Below are 17,077 nucleotides of genomic sequence, written 5' to 3'. Positions count from 1 at the left end.
AACAAGGTTTGCAACTCTTGAAGTTCTCTTGCTTGACTTCTAGTGAAAGGCCTTGTACTTGTTGGGTCATATCATCCTCCCCTTCTTGGAGAAGATCCGTCCTCGAATCTAAGGGCATACCTACAACACAAGAGGAAAGATCACTCACATTGAAAACATTATGAACATTATACTTACTTGGAAAGTCGATCTTGTAGGCATTGTCATTGATCTTTTCAAGCACTTTGAATGGTCCATCTCCCCTTGGACTCAATTTTCCTTTTCGCATTTGCGGGAACCTTTCTTTTCGGAAGTGAACCCAAACCCAATCATCGGATTGGAAGTCCACCTTTCTTCTCCCATGATTTTGTCTCTTGTCTACCTTGGTGTTGACCTTGTCAATGCTCTCCTTTACCTTGGTATGGATTTTCATCATTTCGGCCACCCTTTGCTTTGCATCTAAACTCACAATAACATCACTAGCCAAAGGGGTTAAGGTTAAAGGAATCAAAGGATTAAAGTCATAACATACTTCAAATGGAGTCATGCCAATAGAGGAATGGAGGGACCGATTGTAAGCAAACTCAATCAAAGGTAAACGGTTCTCCCAAGAAGTGGGCTTTCCTCTAATCATACTTCTAAGCATACTCCCTAGAGTCCTATTCACTACTTCGGTTTGACCATCCGTTTGAGGGTGGCAAGAAGTAGAGAACATGAGCTTGGTGCCAAGTGTACCCCAAAGACTCTTCCAAAAGTGACTAAGAAACTTGGAATCCCTATCACTAACAATAGTGCGGGGAACTTCATGTAACTTAAGAACATGATTCCCAAACAAGGATGCTACATGAGATGCATCAACACATTTATGGCATGGTATAAAATAAGACATTTTTGAGAATCTATCTACCACAACAAAAATGCTATCATGACCCCTTTTGGTTCTGGGAAGATCTAACACAAAATCCATAGAAATGTCTATCTAAGGACCAATAGGAGTAGGAAGAGGAGTATACATACCTTGGGGCCGAGTCTTGGACTTGGCTTGCTTGCATTCCAAACATTGACCACATAGCTTTTCAACATCATGTCGCATCTTGGGCCAATAGAATTGCTCACCCAAAATGTCAAATGTCTTGGCCACTCCAAAATGGCCCATCATTCCACCACTATGTGCTTCCTTGACGAACAACTCTCTCCATGAGCTCATTGGAACACAAACTCTACCATCCTTGAATAAGAACCTATCAACAAGTTGGAACCTATCAACCCTCCTCCCTTGGGTAAACTCCTCACAAATTTCCTTAAAGTTGGGATCTTGAGAATAGAATCCCTTAAGGCTTTCAAATCCCATAATTCTAGAAGTCATAGTGTTTAGCAAGACATACCTTCTAGATAATGCATCTGCCACCATATTGTCCTTCTCTCTTTTGTAATGGATCACATAAGGAAAAACTTCAATCAATTCTACCCATTTCGCATGTCTCTTGTTGAGCTTAGATTGGCTCTTCAAATGTTTCAAGGATTCATGATCCGATCGTATCACAAACTCCTTATGCCACAAATAATATTGCCAATGGGTCAAGATCCTCACAAGTGCATACAACTCTTTGTCATAAGTAGAGTAGTTCAATGATGCCCCTTTTAGCTTTTCACTAAAGTAAGCCAATGGCTTGCCTTCTTGCATTAATACTCCACCTATGCAACCCTAGAAGCATCACACTCAACTGCAAAAGTTTTCTCAAAATTGGGTAATTGTAACAATGGTGACGAACTCAACATGGATTTCAATTCTTGAAACGCCTTCTCTTTCTCATCTCCCAAACAAACGGAACATCTTTCTTGATCAATTCGGTTAAGGGACAGGCAATTGTACTAAACCCCTTTACAAACCTTCTATAGAAACTTGCCAACCCATGGAAACTCCTCACATCGGTTGCATTTTTAGGAGTTGGCCAAGTTCTAATAGACTCCACTTTTTCTTCGTCAACCTCCACACCATTTGCACTCACCACAAAACCCAAGAACACTATTTTATCAACGCAAAAAGCGCATTTCTTGATATTAGCAAACAACCTCTCACGCAACAAGACATCAAATACTTGCCTCAGATGGCCTACATGATCCTCAATTGATTTGCTATATACAAGGATATCATCAAAATAAACAACCACAAACTTGTTGATAAAGTTTTTCAAGACATGATTCATCAACCTCATAAATGTGCTAGGTGCATTGTTTAGTTCGAATGGCATGACAAGCCACTTATGGAGTCTAAAATTGGTTTTGAAGGCCGTTTTCCACTCATCACCGGGGCTCATTCGAATTTGGTGATAGCCTCTTCTAAGATCAATCTTCGAAAACACATTTGAGCCATAAAGCTCATCCAACATATCATCAAGCCTCGGAATGGGATGGTGATACTTTACCATGATTTTGTTGACGGCTCTACAATCAATGCAAATCCTCCAAGTGCCATCTTTCTTTGGAACAAGAATCACCGGAACGACACACGGGCTAAGACTCTCCTTCACTAGCCCCTTTTTAAGAAGTTCATCCACTTGCCTTTGCAATTTTTTTGTTTCTTCCTGATTGCTCCTATAAGCCGATTTTTTGGGAATTTAGGAACCCGGTACAAAGTCGATTTAGTGCTCAATACCTCTCAAAGGAGGTAAGCCATCAGGCATTTCTTCCGGGAACAATGCTTCATATTCCTGCAAAAGAGAAGATATAATACTAGGAAAAGTGCTAGTAGCTTGGTTAGCATTTAAGAGAAGGTCCTTGTTGACAAGACACACCATGAAGTGTTTCTCATCAACCCCTTTTAAGAAATTACTTGGTTTGGCCAACAAACATTTCTTGGTACCATCTTGAGATGTTTTCTCTCCACTTATGACCAACAAAGTCTCCCTCTTACTCTTCTTCTTTTCTTCCCTTTGATATTTCTCCCGAAGCTCCCTCATCACTCTATAATCCTCACTCACTTGGTAAGGGGTTAGTGGGTTAAGAATGTACTTCTTCCCCTTGACCATAAATGAGTACTTGTTAGTTCTTCCACTATGTTGGGCATCAACATCAAATTGCCAAGGTCTTCTAAGCAATAGATGGCAAGCTTGCATGGGTACCACATCACACAAAATCTAATCTTGGTACTTGCCAATGCTAAATTTGGTAATGGCTTGCTTGTTGACCCTCATTTCACCACATTCATTAAACCATTGGAGTTTATAGGGATTAGTGTGCTTGCGGGTGGGGAATTTCATACTTTCAACTAAAAATTGACTAACGGCATTCGTGCAACTCCCACCATTAATGATTAATGAGCACACCTTATCCACAATTTTGCATCGTGCATGAAACAAGTTCTCCCTTTGATCACTCTCTTCCCTAGCTAGAGCCTCCATGGCTCTTCTAGTCACAATAGCATGATTCAAGGCTTCTTCATACGTTATCTCAACCTCTTCATCGGAATCACCCTCACACTCACTTCTTTCTCTTCTTCTTCATGACCAACCCACCCTCATGTTCATCATCGGTTCGATACCTATCCCTCACTATTGTGAAAGTCCTCCGGTTGGGTCACTCACTTGCAATATGCCCTCTTCCTTGGCCCTTAAAGAATTGGATGGTAGAAGGTCAATTATAGTTGGGGTTAGAATTGTTACCTCCTTTAGCCTTGTCATCACCTTTGGCTTTGTAATCAAATTTGGCTTGAGGTGCTTGAATGTTGCTCTTGGGTTTATCCCAAGTGGAAATTTTCCACTTTTCTTTGCCTTTGTTCCAAGTTGAGGACGATTTGCTTTTGTCTTTGTAGGACCTCTTTTTTTTTTAGATCCGCTTTAACCTTGGATGCGTCATGGAATGCCTCTTCAAGACTATTATAAGTCTTGAGCCTCATCGGCTTAGAGATGTCCCGATTCAAGTTGGCTACAAACCTTATAATAGTGTACTCCTCATGCTCTTCTATCTTGGACTTCATCCGTAAATCCTCAAACTCATAAAAATACGCTTCCACACTTTTCAACCCTTGCTTCAACATGTACAACCTTTTGAGTGCATTTTGGTAATATGTGGGTGGAAGCCACCTTGTCTCTATGATCTCAATCAAGTCGTTCCAAGTTGGGAGATCATAGATGTGTTGTTGGGCTCTTTGTAACTTCTTAGATTCCCACTAAGTAGAAGCGTACCCCTCAAATTGAGTGAGGGCATACTTTGCCTTCAAGGCCTCGGACACATTGTTCGTGAGGAAGATGCGCTCACTTTGCAATTTCCATTCAAGGAATTCTTCCGGATTGCTACCCCCTTGGAACGTAGGAAGTTTCACCTTGATGGTGTTCAAATTCTGCTCGTTATCTTGCCATCTTCCCCGGTCTTCATGACCTTAGGCCCTCCCCAAGTCTACATGACCTTGGAATCTAGGGTCATGGCCCGGAAACCTCTCAAAACCTCCTCTTCCTCCCCTCCCCCGGTTATTCATTCCTCCACGCCTCCCTCCTTGCTGGTTATCATCCCACCACCTACCTTGTGGATAGTCATCATACTCCTCTTCATTCATGGGGTATTAGTAGAGGCGTTGGTATTGGTTTTGGTTAGGAAAGGGATCTTGTGTTTAAACTTGGAGTGGAGCTTGGGGTGTTTGTTGTAAGGTTACTTGAGGGATTGCCTCATTCGGGGTGTGTTGGTAAACTTGGGGATAGGTTTGTCGATTGGTGTTTTGGAATGTGGAGTTTTGGAATGGAAGGTTGGTTGTTTGGGGTGGTGGAGCTCTTTGGGTGGAGGTGATTGTGGTGTTGGGATTGCACAAGGCATGTGTCACACCCCATTTTAACCGGGTAGATTTAGGGAGTATGACGTATTGGTGATTCCTAATTGTTTGTTTTAAGGGAGTCGCCACCTAATTAATTTAATGGTGAATTAGGACACCTAAATATTAACTAAGGTAAAGTTAAAACTAAACCTCCGTTAATGGTCTGCTAACCAGTGTGATTCTGGGTAAGGGCTCTATATTATCCTAAAGGGAAGGTGTTAGGCATCCTTTAGAATCCGTTAACTACGGTTATCCGGCCAAATTTAGGTTAATTAATTTAGATTAAATATAATGCTTAAATCGTAAGAAAAACAGGTCGTTAATGTTATTAAGGTTTTAAAGAAAGAAAAGAAAACATAATGATGTTATTTAAACTAACTTGAAGAAATATATAGTAATCCACCAAAAATGAGACTCATGAATGTTTTGTTAAGCTTTAAATAATAATTTTTATTTTAAAGTGAAACTTGCAAAATATAATGATTTGTATATAAATAGACTTTTAAGAGAAAATCTAGCCAATTTAACTTAGAATAAAATGACAGTATATGAGTATAGTGATATAGAAAATCTAGACTTGTTATGAATGGAATGCAAAAACGATTTCAAAATAATGTAAATAAAGCTTTAAAATTCAATTGATTAGATATGCTTACTTAATCAAAACTATTTTATATATAGAATTGCAAAAGGTCATGGGTTTTCTCTCTCTCTTATGGACTTTATTTCACTATGTTATGTTCAGCTCAAGATATGCATAATCAAATTAATCTAAAATGTTTATAAAATATACTTGGATTAATATTTATATATCGACGACGTTTTGAAATGTTTAGGTAATAAGAATAAAATGATTCTCTTTACTTGATATACATACATACATATATATATATATATATATATATATATATATATATATATATATATATAACCATCCTATTTTGTAAATTGATTTTTTAAATATAATAAATATTAGACATTGTAAGGGATTTTACGTGAAAAGGAAGGAGTGGTACTTATGAAACTAATGTTAATACCTCACTTAAATTTAACTACCCGCGACTAAAACTAAACCTACTAATTAATCACGATTTATCCAAACTAATAAAAAAAAGGGGAGTTAGTTACATGATATAAATTAAGTGCACAAGAAAAAATAGAAGAAGAGATAATTTAAATGGGGCTCAGCCCATTTTTAAGACAGGCTGTTGTGATCCGTTCACGCTATTGGGCTTTGGCCCAAAATTCATTTATTTCTTTTGAATATATGCTGCTGTATATTCTGTCCTTTGGGCCTTGGCCCATCATCGAATGCGGAAGAGGAACGAGTCCTCGGACTCGTACACGAGTTTCATGCATAAAAGAAAATGAAGGAAAAGGATTAGCATATGATCAATAAGGTTAAACATGTAGAAATATAAATTCAAACACCTCTATAGATCATATGTATATATTACATATACTCAAGTATAATCCATGCATACGCAAAATAGCCACTACATACATATAAACAAGCAATACTCAAACATGGGCAAAATCAAATGGTGTGGCATTCATTGTTCTTAGACGTTTATAGAATTTGGACATCTGCAAAGGGTGATATACACTTAATATTCAGAGTACACTTGATATACCTGAAAGGTATACACTAATGTACAACCCTTGTATACACTCGATGTATACTAAGGCTCACATACTATGTATACTTCGAGGTATATCATACCATAAACGAAACTAGATGAGGAACAGATGAAGATAAGTCAACGAGTGTCGGGAGCATCAATATAACCAATCAGACAACGGGCATGAAAGATTAAATTCCGCTAACTAAATGAGTAGCCATTTATCAGGAATGCATATGAGATTTTAAACCAATTTTCAGACAAAAGAGTTAAAAGCTGCAGACAAAACAAAACAGAAACCAAACGGGACTCAAAACACCCTTTCGCATAAGTTTTAAAGAATACAGCTACAGTAAGGAATTAACTGGAGACTACTCTTTCCCTTTTGACTTCTAACTTTTATATCAAATTCCAAAAAAACAGTTATCCTTGGTGAGAGTATAAGATTAACCCTCTGAAGTCCTATTCTCTGCCTAATCAGTTAATAAAGATAGTTTCTGATCTTAAGCTTTGCAATCATTCAGTTCTATTGATTGGATGTCATACTTTACTAATTACTGATACCACAAGCCAGATCTAGATTATAGGAAATGAGTTATAGGAATCATATATTTACACAGACCATATCAGCTTGCTCAGGTAACCCCCTTTTTTGACTAGTTTAATACTTAACCAAGTCATATTAATCATTTAGGATTTTACCAACATTATGAACCATCAAGCATCCAACCCTAAGGTTTTATATATCTTGTCTATCTTAGGAATTAAGCTCAACATCAAAATCACATAGCACAGCTTTAGCTAAAACAGGCGACTTAATAAGCCAAATACAAGTCTAAAATCAAGTAAACTCAACTAATCACAAGCAAGACATCATACAATAATGTTGGACTAGAGGGTGACCCAATACAGAATAAACGACAATATATAGCAGTGTGGGATCAAGGCCTAAGCTACTCCAATGTTAACACAACTGTGTCAGAGGGAAATCAAAACGAGCAGAAAATACAAGATAGCATAAATTTAGACAGACTTTAAACAGATTGATTACAATGACACTAAACTAGACTATATAAGACATTAAAATAGACACACTTAATCTGAATATCAATAATGCCTTCAATTAAAAATTTACCAAGCAAAAGACTGCATAATTAAACAAACTATACTAAGCATACACAAACACCAAACATGAATATGAACTAAACTACACTAACACCAAACTACCAATATCAATCACATAACAGTGAAATAAAATACAGAAAACTAAAAGGAGGAAAGGATGAAAGATTACCTTCTTCGGGTGCAGCGAAGTGAGGCTTCGAGTCTTCGATCTACACTCGAACACTACCAAATCCGAGCTTGCGATGCTCGGATTCACAGCAACACCACAGTAAATGACAGAAAAACAAAGAATTGATTTGATATTTCGACTCGATAGCAAAAACAGAACAAACAAAAAAAAACTGCGAATCGAGCTCGTATTTCAAGGAATTAAAGGTGACTAAAGGACTCGATCTTTCAAAGGATTTTGTGCGACTCAGTATTTTGTTTCAATCCCTTTTCCCTCTGTTTCTTGAAGGCGTTTTGATTTCCAGGATCTTCCTCGTTTTTTTTGATTTTTGATTCAAGATCTTTTTTGTGTAAGAGAAAAAATGCACTCCTTTTCTTCCTCTCTCTTTTTCCTCTCTCTTTTCCGTCTCCCCCAGTTCATCTTATAGAGCCTCCCTTTTAGGTTTTTTTTTTTGTTTATTTCTTTTTTTTAGGCAGATGCGCATGGGTGTCGGGGTATGGGTGTGATAGAGGAAGACGTGGTGGTGTTAGATGGTTGTGACGGGGATGTCGGGGTGAGTGGGATGTTGATGGGGTGTCGATGACGAAGTGGAAGTCACGAGGTGGAGATGGAGATAGTGGCGAGGGTGTCGGGTGTCAGAGATATCGGGTGAGTGGAGGTATGGGTGTGGACGATGAAGTAGTGGGGTGTGTCAGAGGTGTCGGTGATGGGTGCGGTGTGACGAAGATAGTGAGGGGGTGTGTTGCGGCTAGGGTTTTATGGGTAAAAGGAGAGGGAGTGGCAGAGAAGGGGATAGGGAAACGGTTGGGGTGGAGGCGATGATGAAGGAAGGGAAATGAGGAGGCGCGGCGGTGGCGATGGGGAGGTGGAGAAGACAGAGAAGGAGAGGAAATGGGGGAAGGGAGAAGCGGCGGTGATGAGGTGGGAACGAAAATTAGGGGAAACCCTAAAAGGGTTCCCCTTATTTTCACTGAAATGGGTCAAACCCGGTTCATTTATGGACCGGGTCAATTTTTAGACCGGGTATTAAAAAATGGACTAGTGAATTAAAACATGGACTGGTCTGAAAATTGAGATAAAAAATATGGTCTGGTCCAAAAAATATTAGGAGTTAATCGGACTTTGATTTGGGGTCCGGTAAGTCAAAATACGGACCGAGTGCAAGAAATAGTTTGGCTTTAAATTTGAATAAAAGACCCATTTTAATTAATGAATATACCGAGGGTGACAAAATATTACTTAATACCAAAAATGTGTGATTATTAGACTCGGGTAATAAGATCATATGGTGTTATAATAGCCGTGTAATAATATATATTATTTTTCTTTGAAAATCCGCACTAAATAAATACTATTATTTAATTATGCAAAGATAAATGCGTAAGCTGGTAAAAATGCCGAAATGATAAGAATTGTGAATTAATAAATAAGAATAACAATAATAATAATAATAATAATAATTATTATAATAGAATAATAAAGTGTCGGTATTGATAAGAGGCTAATAATTATAGTAAACATAATATATATATTTTTATTTTTTCAAAAAATATTAGAAGCTTAAAAATAGGTATTTTGGCAGAGAGGCGGGACAAAATTGGGTGTCAACAACTTGTCCCTCTTTGCCCGGTAACGATGAAAAGAGTTGTCGGGCAAAGACGTTGACTCGGTAGCCTATTTTGTCCCGGCTAAAGGAAATTTGAGAGGGTCATGACCGAACTCCGGTCTCTGAGTTGCCTACATATCTAGGGCTATACGAGAATCAGGTCGAGTGTAGTTCTGGGACAATTACGACACTTGAACCCCAATCGGCGCGAAACTTGCAAAATATTGTCTCAGTGCTGAATTATGATAACACTGGGTATTGTGATAGAAACTTGAGAATTCTGAAGATTGAATTGCAAAAGAATACTTGTGATTAGAGACGAGTGTTCGAGGTAGATCTTTGACCCGTGTCGGGAAGTCTGATTGTCTTTCCCGACGAATTGCCCCAGTTCGCTGCCGAAGAAAAAGTTCCACGATTTGATGTGTGATGCCAACTTTGATATTGTCAAAATCCATCAGCTAAAAACAATTGTTAGCAATAAAGAAATATATGTAAATAAGCCAGGGTTGGAGAAGTTACACTTGCAACCCCTGTTTCAAAAGTTGAATCCACATTCGGAGGTGGATGCTTGAACTGAAATATAAGATACCCGCATTCGGAGGTGGGTGCCTGAACTTGAAATATAAGATACCCGCATTCGGAGGTGGGCGCCTGAACTTGAAATATAAGATACCCGCATTCGGAGGTGGGTGCCTGAACTGAAATATAAGATACCCGCATTCGGAGGTGGGTGCCTGAACTGAACATTGAAATACCCGCATTCTAAGGTGGGTGCCTAATTTGAACATTGAAATACCCGCATTCTAAGGTGGGTGCCTAATTTGAACATTGGAATACCCGCATTCTAAGGTGGGTGCCTGAATTGAACATTGAAATACCCGCATTCTAAGGTGGGTGCCTGAATTGAACATTGAAATACCCGCATTCTAAGGTGGGTGCCTGGATTGAAATTGACATACCCGCATTCTAAGGTGGGTGCCTTGATTGAAATTGACATACCCGCATTCTAAGGTGGGTGCCTTGATTGAAATTGACATACCCGCATTCTAAGGTGGGCGCCTAGATTGAAATTGACATACTCGCATTCTAAGGTGGGTGCCTAAATTAAAAATCGAAATACCCGCATTCTAAGGTGGGCGCCTAAATTAAAAATCGAAATACCCGCATTCTAAGGTGGGCGCCTATATTGAAAATTGACATACCCGCATTCTAAGGTGGGCGCCTAGATTGAAATTGACATACCCGCATTCTAAGGTGGGTGCCTGGATTGAAATTGACATACCCGCATTCTAAGGTGGGTGCCTAAAATTGAAAATTGACATACCCGCATTCTAAGGTGGGTGCCTAATTTGAATTTGGAAATACCCGCATTTTAAGGTGGGTGCCTATATCATGTCCACTTCCCATGGTGCAAAAATGTAAATCCACATCCACTTTCAGGGTGCAGAAAAATAAATCCAAGTCCACTTTCACAGTTCAAAATATAAATCTACGTCCGCATTTCACGGTACAAAATATAAATCCACGTCGACTTTGACGTCCGTATTATACGGTACAACAGTAAATTTACATCTACTTTCACGTCTGCATTATACGGCGCAAAAATAAATTCACTTTTACTTTCGAAACATAAATCTGTATCCACTTTCTACAATTATATGTATATTTTTGTAATATAATTCTACTCCCACTCCCATACTCGTATCCACAATATAAATGTAAATCCACGTCCACTTTAGAGATAATATTGTAAAAAGATATCCACATCTTACTCGATGTCCCATTGTGACGGGGGTTAAATCTATAATTAACCCCACAATTTGATATACGATGCAATATTTCGATCTTGTTATCTTATTAACATACTTCATTCTAAAAGAATTTGATAATGATTTGAACATGTATGAAGTGATGACGAAATTGAGGAATTCTAACCAATAACAGGTGATCAAAGTCAGTGTCCATGATTATATGTATTTGATCCATCGATGAATGTCACGAGCTAAAACAACTGTTAGTGATAAGAATCAATAGCTGGGTCTAAAAGAATTATACTTACAGCCCTCGGTTGAGAAGATGAACTTGTGTCCACTGTTGCAATCGAAATTTCGTGATGAGTGGAACGACGTCCACCGTTCGGCACAAGCTACCTTTGCATCCACGCTGAAGAGTATTTGCATTTTGAAGAAAGTTAACTTTTTTATCACGCCCATAATTTAATACATGCACCGTGTTCATGTTAATTGGACCTGTCTCAACAAAGAAAAATTGTGAGTTTAAAAGAAAATTGGTTGACTTGTGCATGTCGGGGAACTTGGCCCTTGAATTGACTTTTGTCTCGGTCGCGTCCACGTTCTTCGATGTCTCACCACATATCTTGCTTTGCCGGGGAGTTTCAGTTATAAAAAAAATGTATTTTGAAAATAAAAGTAATGAGATTTGGATGACTTTGAAAGGAAATACTTAGTGGCTCTAATATGTAACATGACTAAGAAGACTCGATTTTTGAATTTATTCACATTTTAGAAATATGGATGGACTTTCGTTTAAGACCACTTTTATGCTACTTCTAAAAATTTATCCCAGTTTCAGTCTTAGAGATGCTTGATTCTGGACAATTGAAAAATAAGAACTTATAATGAAAGTTTTCGAAAGTGATTTGACCGACTTCGAAATTTGTCCCAGTTTCAAGTCCTGGAAACGCTTGGTTCTAAACGATCGAAAAGTGAGAAAATTGTAATGAAAATTTTTTGAAAGTGATTTGACCGATTTCAAAAATTTGTCCCAGTTTCAAGATACTAAGACACATGAATTTAAGCGGTGGGAAGACCAAGTCTTGTATAAAAATCCTTATGTATTTTATAGGAACCAAAATGTTTGGACAAACTGAAGATAAAAATTTTAAGATAGAAGGGCCGAACCCGCCTCGGGTTGCCTACGTATCCCGAAGGAATCAGGCCAGACGTAGTTCGTGATACAAATAAAGACTTTTGAGTTTTTTTTTTTTTTTTTTTTTTTTTTTTTTTTTTTTTTTAAAGGGGCCGAACCCTATGTGGGTTGCCTACGTATCCAAAAGGAAATCAGGCCATGCGTAGTTCCACTCATACAACAAAACACTGAAATATTTTGAAAAAGTGGCCGAACCCGATGTGGGCTGCCTACGTATCCAACAGGAAGTCAGGCCAAACGTAGTTCGTTCAAACAAAATGACAGAATCTTAATTTAAAAAGGTCGTAACAAAACATAGAGGCAACATGACAAAAGGAACTAAATGTTCTAGTTGATGCCTCCGGCCTACTACAAAAGGAAATTTAAACTGAAAATACTGAAACTCCCGACGAACCGGGGCTAAGATAGAAGTTCAATTTTGCAACTCAGGTCCTGGCTCAGCAGCCTATAAAGTCAATATTTCAGCAAAGTCTTTGATTATCGCAGCATGATCATTTTCATCTTCCACGAACAGGTTCTTGACTCCCTCCACGATATCATCATAGGAAACTTCAACAATCAGATCTGAAGGTTTTGAGAAAGTTTGATCAATGGTAGGAATAGGTTTTGGCAATGCAATCTCCTTCATTTTATTTTTTCGTGCTTTCTTCACTTCTTCCTCAGTTGGCTCATATCCCAAACCGAATGTAAATTGTTGCGTAGGGAGAACGACTGGCTCAACCCGCCCATTTAGTGTTTTCCCTAGCCCAAATCCAGGTTGGTACCCATTTCTCACCATTTCTTTTGCAACCATAATTGCGGCACATGATCTTTTGAACTCTTGAGTTTGACATACTTCACTCTCCTTAGTGACATTCACAACCTCCCAAGCGTGGTAAGCTGCTCCGTCGAACCCTCCTTCTGCCTCGACGAATGGGGTGGATTGCTCTAGATAGAAAGACGTGTCTCCTTCTCCGTGTATACATATTTGTTGCTGATCCCACTCGAATTTGACAGTTTGGTGCAAAGTAGATGGTACGGCCCCAGCCAAATGGATCCACGGTCTACCTAACAGCATGTTGTATGTTGTGGAAATATCAAGTACTTGAAAATCCATAATGAATTCAACAGGGCCAATCAACACTTTCAACTCTATTTCCCCAATAGGGCGCCTTTGAGCCCCATCAAATGCTCGAATATTCATATCACTGGTCTTGAGCTCACTAACATTATATCCGATCTTCTTCAGACTTGCTAATGGACAGATGTTGAGTCCAGAACCCCCATCAATCAATACTTTAGCCACAAACATGTTACGACACTTGACAGTTATATAGAGTGCTTTGTTATGCATACATCCTTCTGGCGGCAGTTCTTCATTATCGAAGCTGATTCGATGGCTGTCAAGTACGCGCTCAATCATCCCAGCTAACGCCTCACTAGTTGTTTCGCTTGGAACATACGCTTCATTCAAGATCTTCAACAATGCATTCCTGTGCATATCTGAACTCAAAAGCAAAGAGAGAATAGGAATTTGAGCATTGGTCTTTTTCAACTGATCCACAACTGAGTACTCACTAGCCTTGATCTTCCTCAAAAATTCTTCTGCTTCGGTTTCAGTCACGACCCTTTTGGGAGGTACATTGGCTTCCTTAACTTGCCCCAATCTAACTAGCTCTTCTGGAGAATAGCATCTTCCAGACCTTGTCATTCCTGATGTCTTAACCTTGTCAGTGATCGTGTCCTTTCCTCGACATTCCATCACAGTTTGTTGATAATTCCATGGTACGGCTTTTGTATCGAGCACTGGTAACTGATTTGGTGCTTGAACTACTTCCACAGGCGTTGATGAAGCTCCTAATATCTCGACAGGCACACAACCCCTTATCACTACAGCCGGAGAAGCAACGGCTACAAAATCATGATCCTCCACACGATCCACAGGCACTATAAATTCGGCTGGGTCGTCAACATTTTCATCTATTCCAATCATATTTATCGTGGCCCCATCATGGGTCGGGAGTGGATTGTTAACCACATTTGGTGTTGGTGGTTTGACCGTGATCTGTTTTGCTTCAATAAGATCCTCAACCTTATGCTTCAATGCGTAACAACGATCAGTGGAATGGCCTTTTACCCCCGAATGATATGCACATGTTTTAGTGGGATCAAAGCTTCTGGGTAATGGATCTGGAATTCTACCTTCCACGGGATATACTAAGCCTGAAGCTTGCAGTCTTTCGAAAACAACGCTCAGTGGTTCTCCCAATGGTGTGAAATTGCGGAACGGTTTATTTGGGCGAGGTGCGGATGCATTGTTTGGATGATGAGTTTGTGATGGTGGAGATGGATATGTTGGGGGTCGTGGAGCTCGATATGCTGGTTGTGTGTTGTAAACAGGGTAGGATATTTGTGGTGATTGAGGTTGGTAAGATGACAAAGCTTGGTCGTAGGGATGTGGAGAATATTGGAAATATTGTGAGTGGTGAGCGTTAGGCTGGTATCGCGGTGGTCGTTGATGGCGGTATGATGTGTTTCCCAAGGCCATCACCGATGCTGCTTCTTTCTCTTTTTTCTTTCCATTTCCGAGAGTACCAGTTTGTATAGCCCTACTGGTAGACTGCAAAGCTGCTAGACTTGTTATTCTCCCTGTCTTAATGCCATCTTCGATCATGTCCCCAGCTTTGATCACTTCTGCAAAAGTTTTTCCACTCATTGTCACCAAACGTTCATAGTATTCCGGTTCTAGTGCTTGAATGAAGAAAGTAACCATTTCTGTCTCCTCCATGGGTGGGTGTACCCTAGATGCTTCTTCCCTCCACCGTATAGCATATTCTCGAAATGATTCGGTGAACTTCTTCTTCAACTTTGTAATTGAGATTCTGTCAGGAGCGATCTCAACATGAAACTTGTAGTGATCCACAAAAGCATTTGCCAAATCATCCCAAGTACGCCATTTGGTTGTATCTTGCTTAGAATACCACTCCAAGGCTTTTCCACTCAAACTCTGATTGAATAGTTTGACTCTTATCCCTTCATTCTTCCCCACACCAATCAACTTTTCACAATAGACCTTCAAATGGAAGAAAGGGTTCCCCGACCCATCAAACTTCTCAAATTTTGGAATCTTGTAACCTGGTGGCAATTCTACCTCAGGAAATGCACATAATTCTTCATATCTCACGCTTTGGTTACTACCAAGTCCACACAAACTTCTCATGGCATCTTCCAAACTTTTGAGCTTTCTATTTATCATTTCATCATTAACTGACCGTGCCTCATTTTCAACTTCGACATAATGATCAACATCTGTGCGACATTGTCCTTGAATCTGTGTCATGGGTGGAGCTGTGGTATAAGTATACAACGGCGGAACTTGATGTGTGTCATGTGCTGGCGGTATGAGTTGAGCTTTTGAAGAGGTGGCTGTAAATAAAAAAGGAGCATTTTGAGTGAGGTGTTCGGAACGAACTGGCTGAGAAGTGGTGAAATAATTTGCTTGGTTAAATTCGTCCAAATTTGGGAATGGAGGTGGCACAGGCAAAGTCTGACGAACCCCTTGGGACGGAGTCATATGTGGCGGTGTTTGAGAAAATGACCGGTTATGAAGTACCATATGACTTAGTTCGGCAACTCGTCGCTCCAGACGAGCAATGGTCTCCAAATGTGTTTCTGGTTCATTAGAGGATGTGGGATCACTCGTGATTGGTAAACTAAGAGATGGCTCAGATGAAGTGGTTGCATTGATCAAACTTTGCTCCATTTTAGAACGAGTCCTTTTAGTTAACCAGGCGATTAGTGATGAGTCAGAGTCTGATTTCTTGGCTCTAGACCGTGTGAAATATGGATGCTCCGCCAGTTCCCCTTTAGCACAAGTCAACCTTTTTTGTTTTGAAAATAAGTTTAAAAAGAAAAAAGATAAAAACAAGAAAAAGAAAAGGAAAATGAGTCAGTATACGGTAAGGATAATATTATTGCATATAAACACATTATTGCACATAATACATCGCGTTTTATAATGCAAGGGACCTCTTTATGCCAGAGGTAGGCCTAACGAACATTGAAGGACAAACATGTCTTTTATGTATCATTCCATAACTCTTCTTACAACTAATTTACAAGAAAATAAAATTTATTACATGCCAGTTTAATAATACAATTTAAAGTTGATCTAGGATATCTAACGCTTTATCTCCACTAATTTCTTTTAATTGTCTTCAACCTCTGACATTAATTTTAGATGCTCCACGTCAACCTGCAACAAAAGGTTAGTTTTTCTTGAAATATTTATCTATAGAGTACTAGGTCTACATATTCCACATATTTATCCTTCAAATAATGCACATAGATAGTGAGTAGTGTCACTTAGAGTCATGGACTCTTTTGGACATTTGGTAAGGTTGACTAATGAACTTAATACGCCAAGGGTATTAAGCCTCCTAGGTTTAAAATGATGCATGTTCTTACAAGGTTTTGGCTTCGCTCTACCCTAAGTAGACTAAGAATGGGTTTGCTAGACACAAGGTTCCCGAGCGGACTGCTCGAGTGAGAAGGCTACGCGGTCCCCGTTATTCGGGCACCCCCGCGCACGCGCCAACTCCCTTAAAATTTGGATTCTATGAAGAAATTTGCGGGTGCGCTAAGCACACCTCGCGTGTACGTGTGATAGTGTGAATTTTCCAAAAGTGGAGGAAATATGAACGGAATGCCAGTTTAAGGAAAGCAGTAATAACATATTACACAGAAAATACATATAAGGAATAAAAATACTTAAAAGCATATAAAGCAACAATATAGACAAAATAAAGCAAAATAAACAAAGCATCCAACAAATGATTTATTAA

General features: G+C 39.2%; 1 protein-coding gene across 1 annotated transcript; it reads right to left on the bottom strand.

The window, feature by feature from the left end:
* Window positions 1-2,621: 2,621 nt before the first annotated feature.
* On the bottom strand, window positions 2,622-3,095 carry LOC132631193 (uncharacterized). The gene has a single exon (XM_060346788.1). The coding sequence runs from the start codon at window positions 3,093-3,095 to the stop codon at window positions 2,622-2,624; it is 474 nt and encodes a 157-aa protein (XP_060202771.1).
* Between the last annotated feature and the right edge of the window lie 13,982 nt (window positions 3,096-17,077).

The sequence above is a fragment of the Lycium barbarum genome, chromosome 3 (genome assembly GCF_019175385.1).
Source record: "Lycium barbarum isolate Lr01 chromosome 3, ASM1917538v2, whole genome shotgun sequence".
Classification (NCBI taxonomy): Eukaryota; Viridiplantae; Streptophyta; class Magnoliopsida; order Solanales; family Solanaceae; genus Lycium; species Lycium barbarum.
The sequence above is the reverse complement of the archived record's forward strand: the minus strand, read 5'-3'. Positions and strand labels throughout refer to the sequence as shown.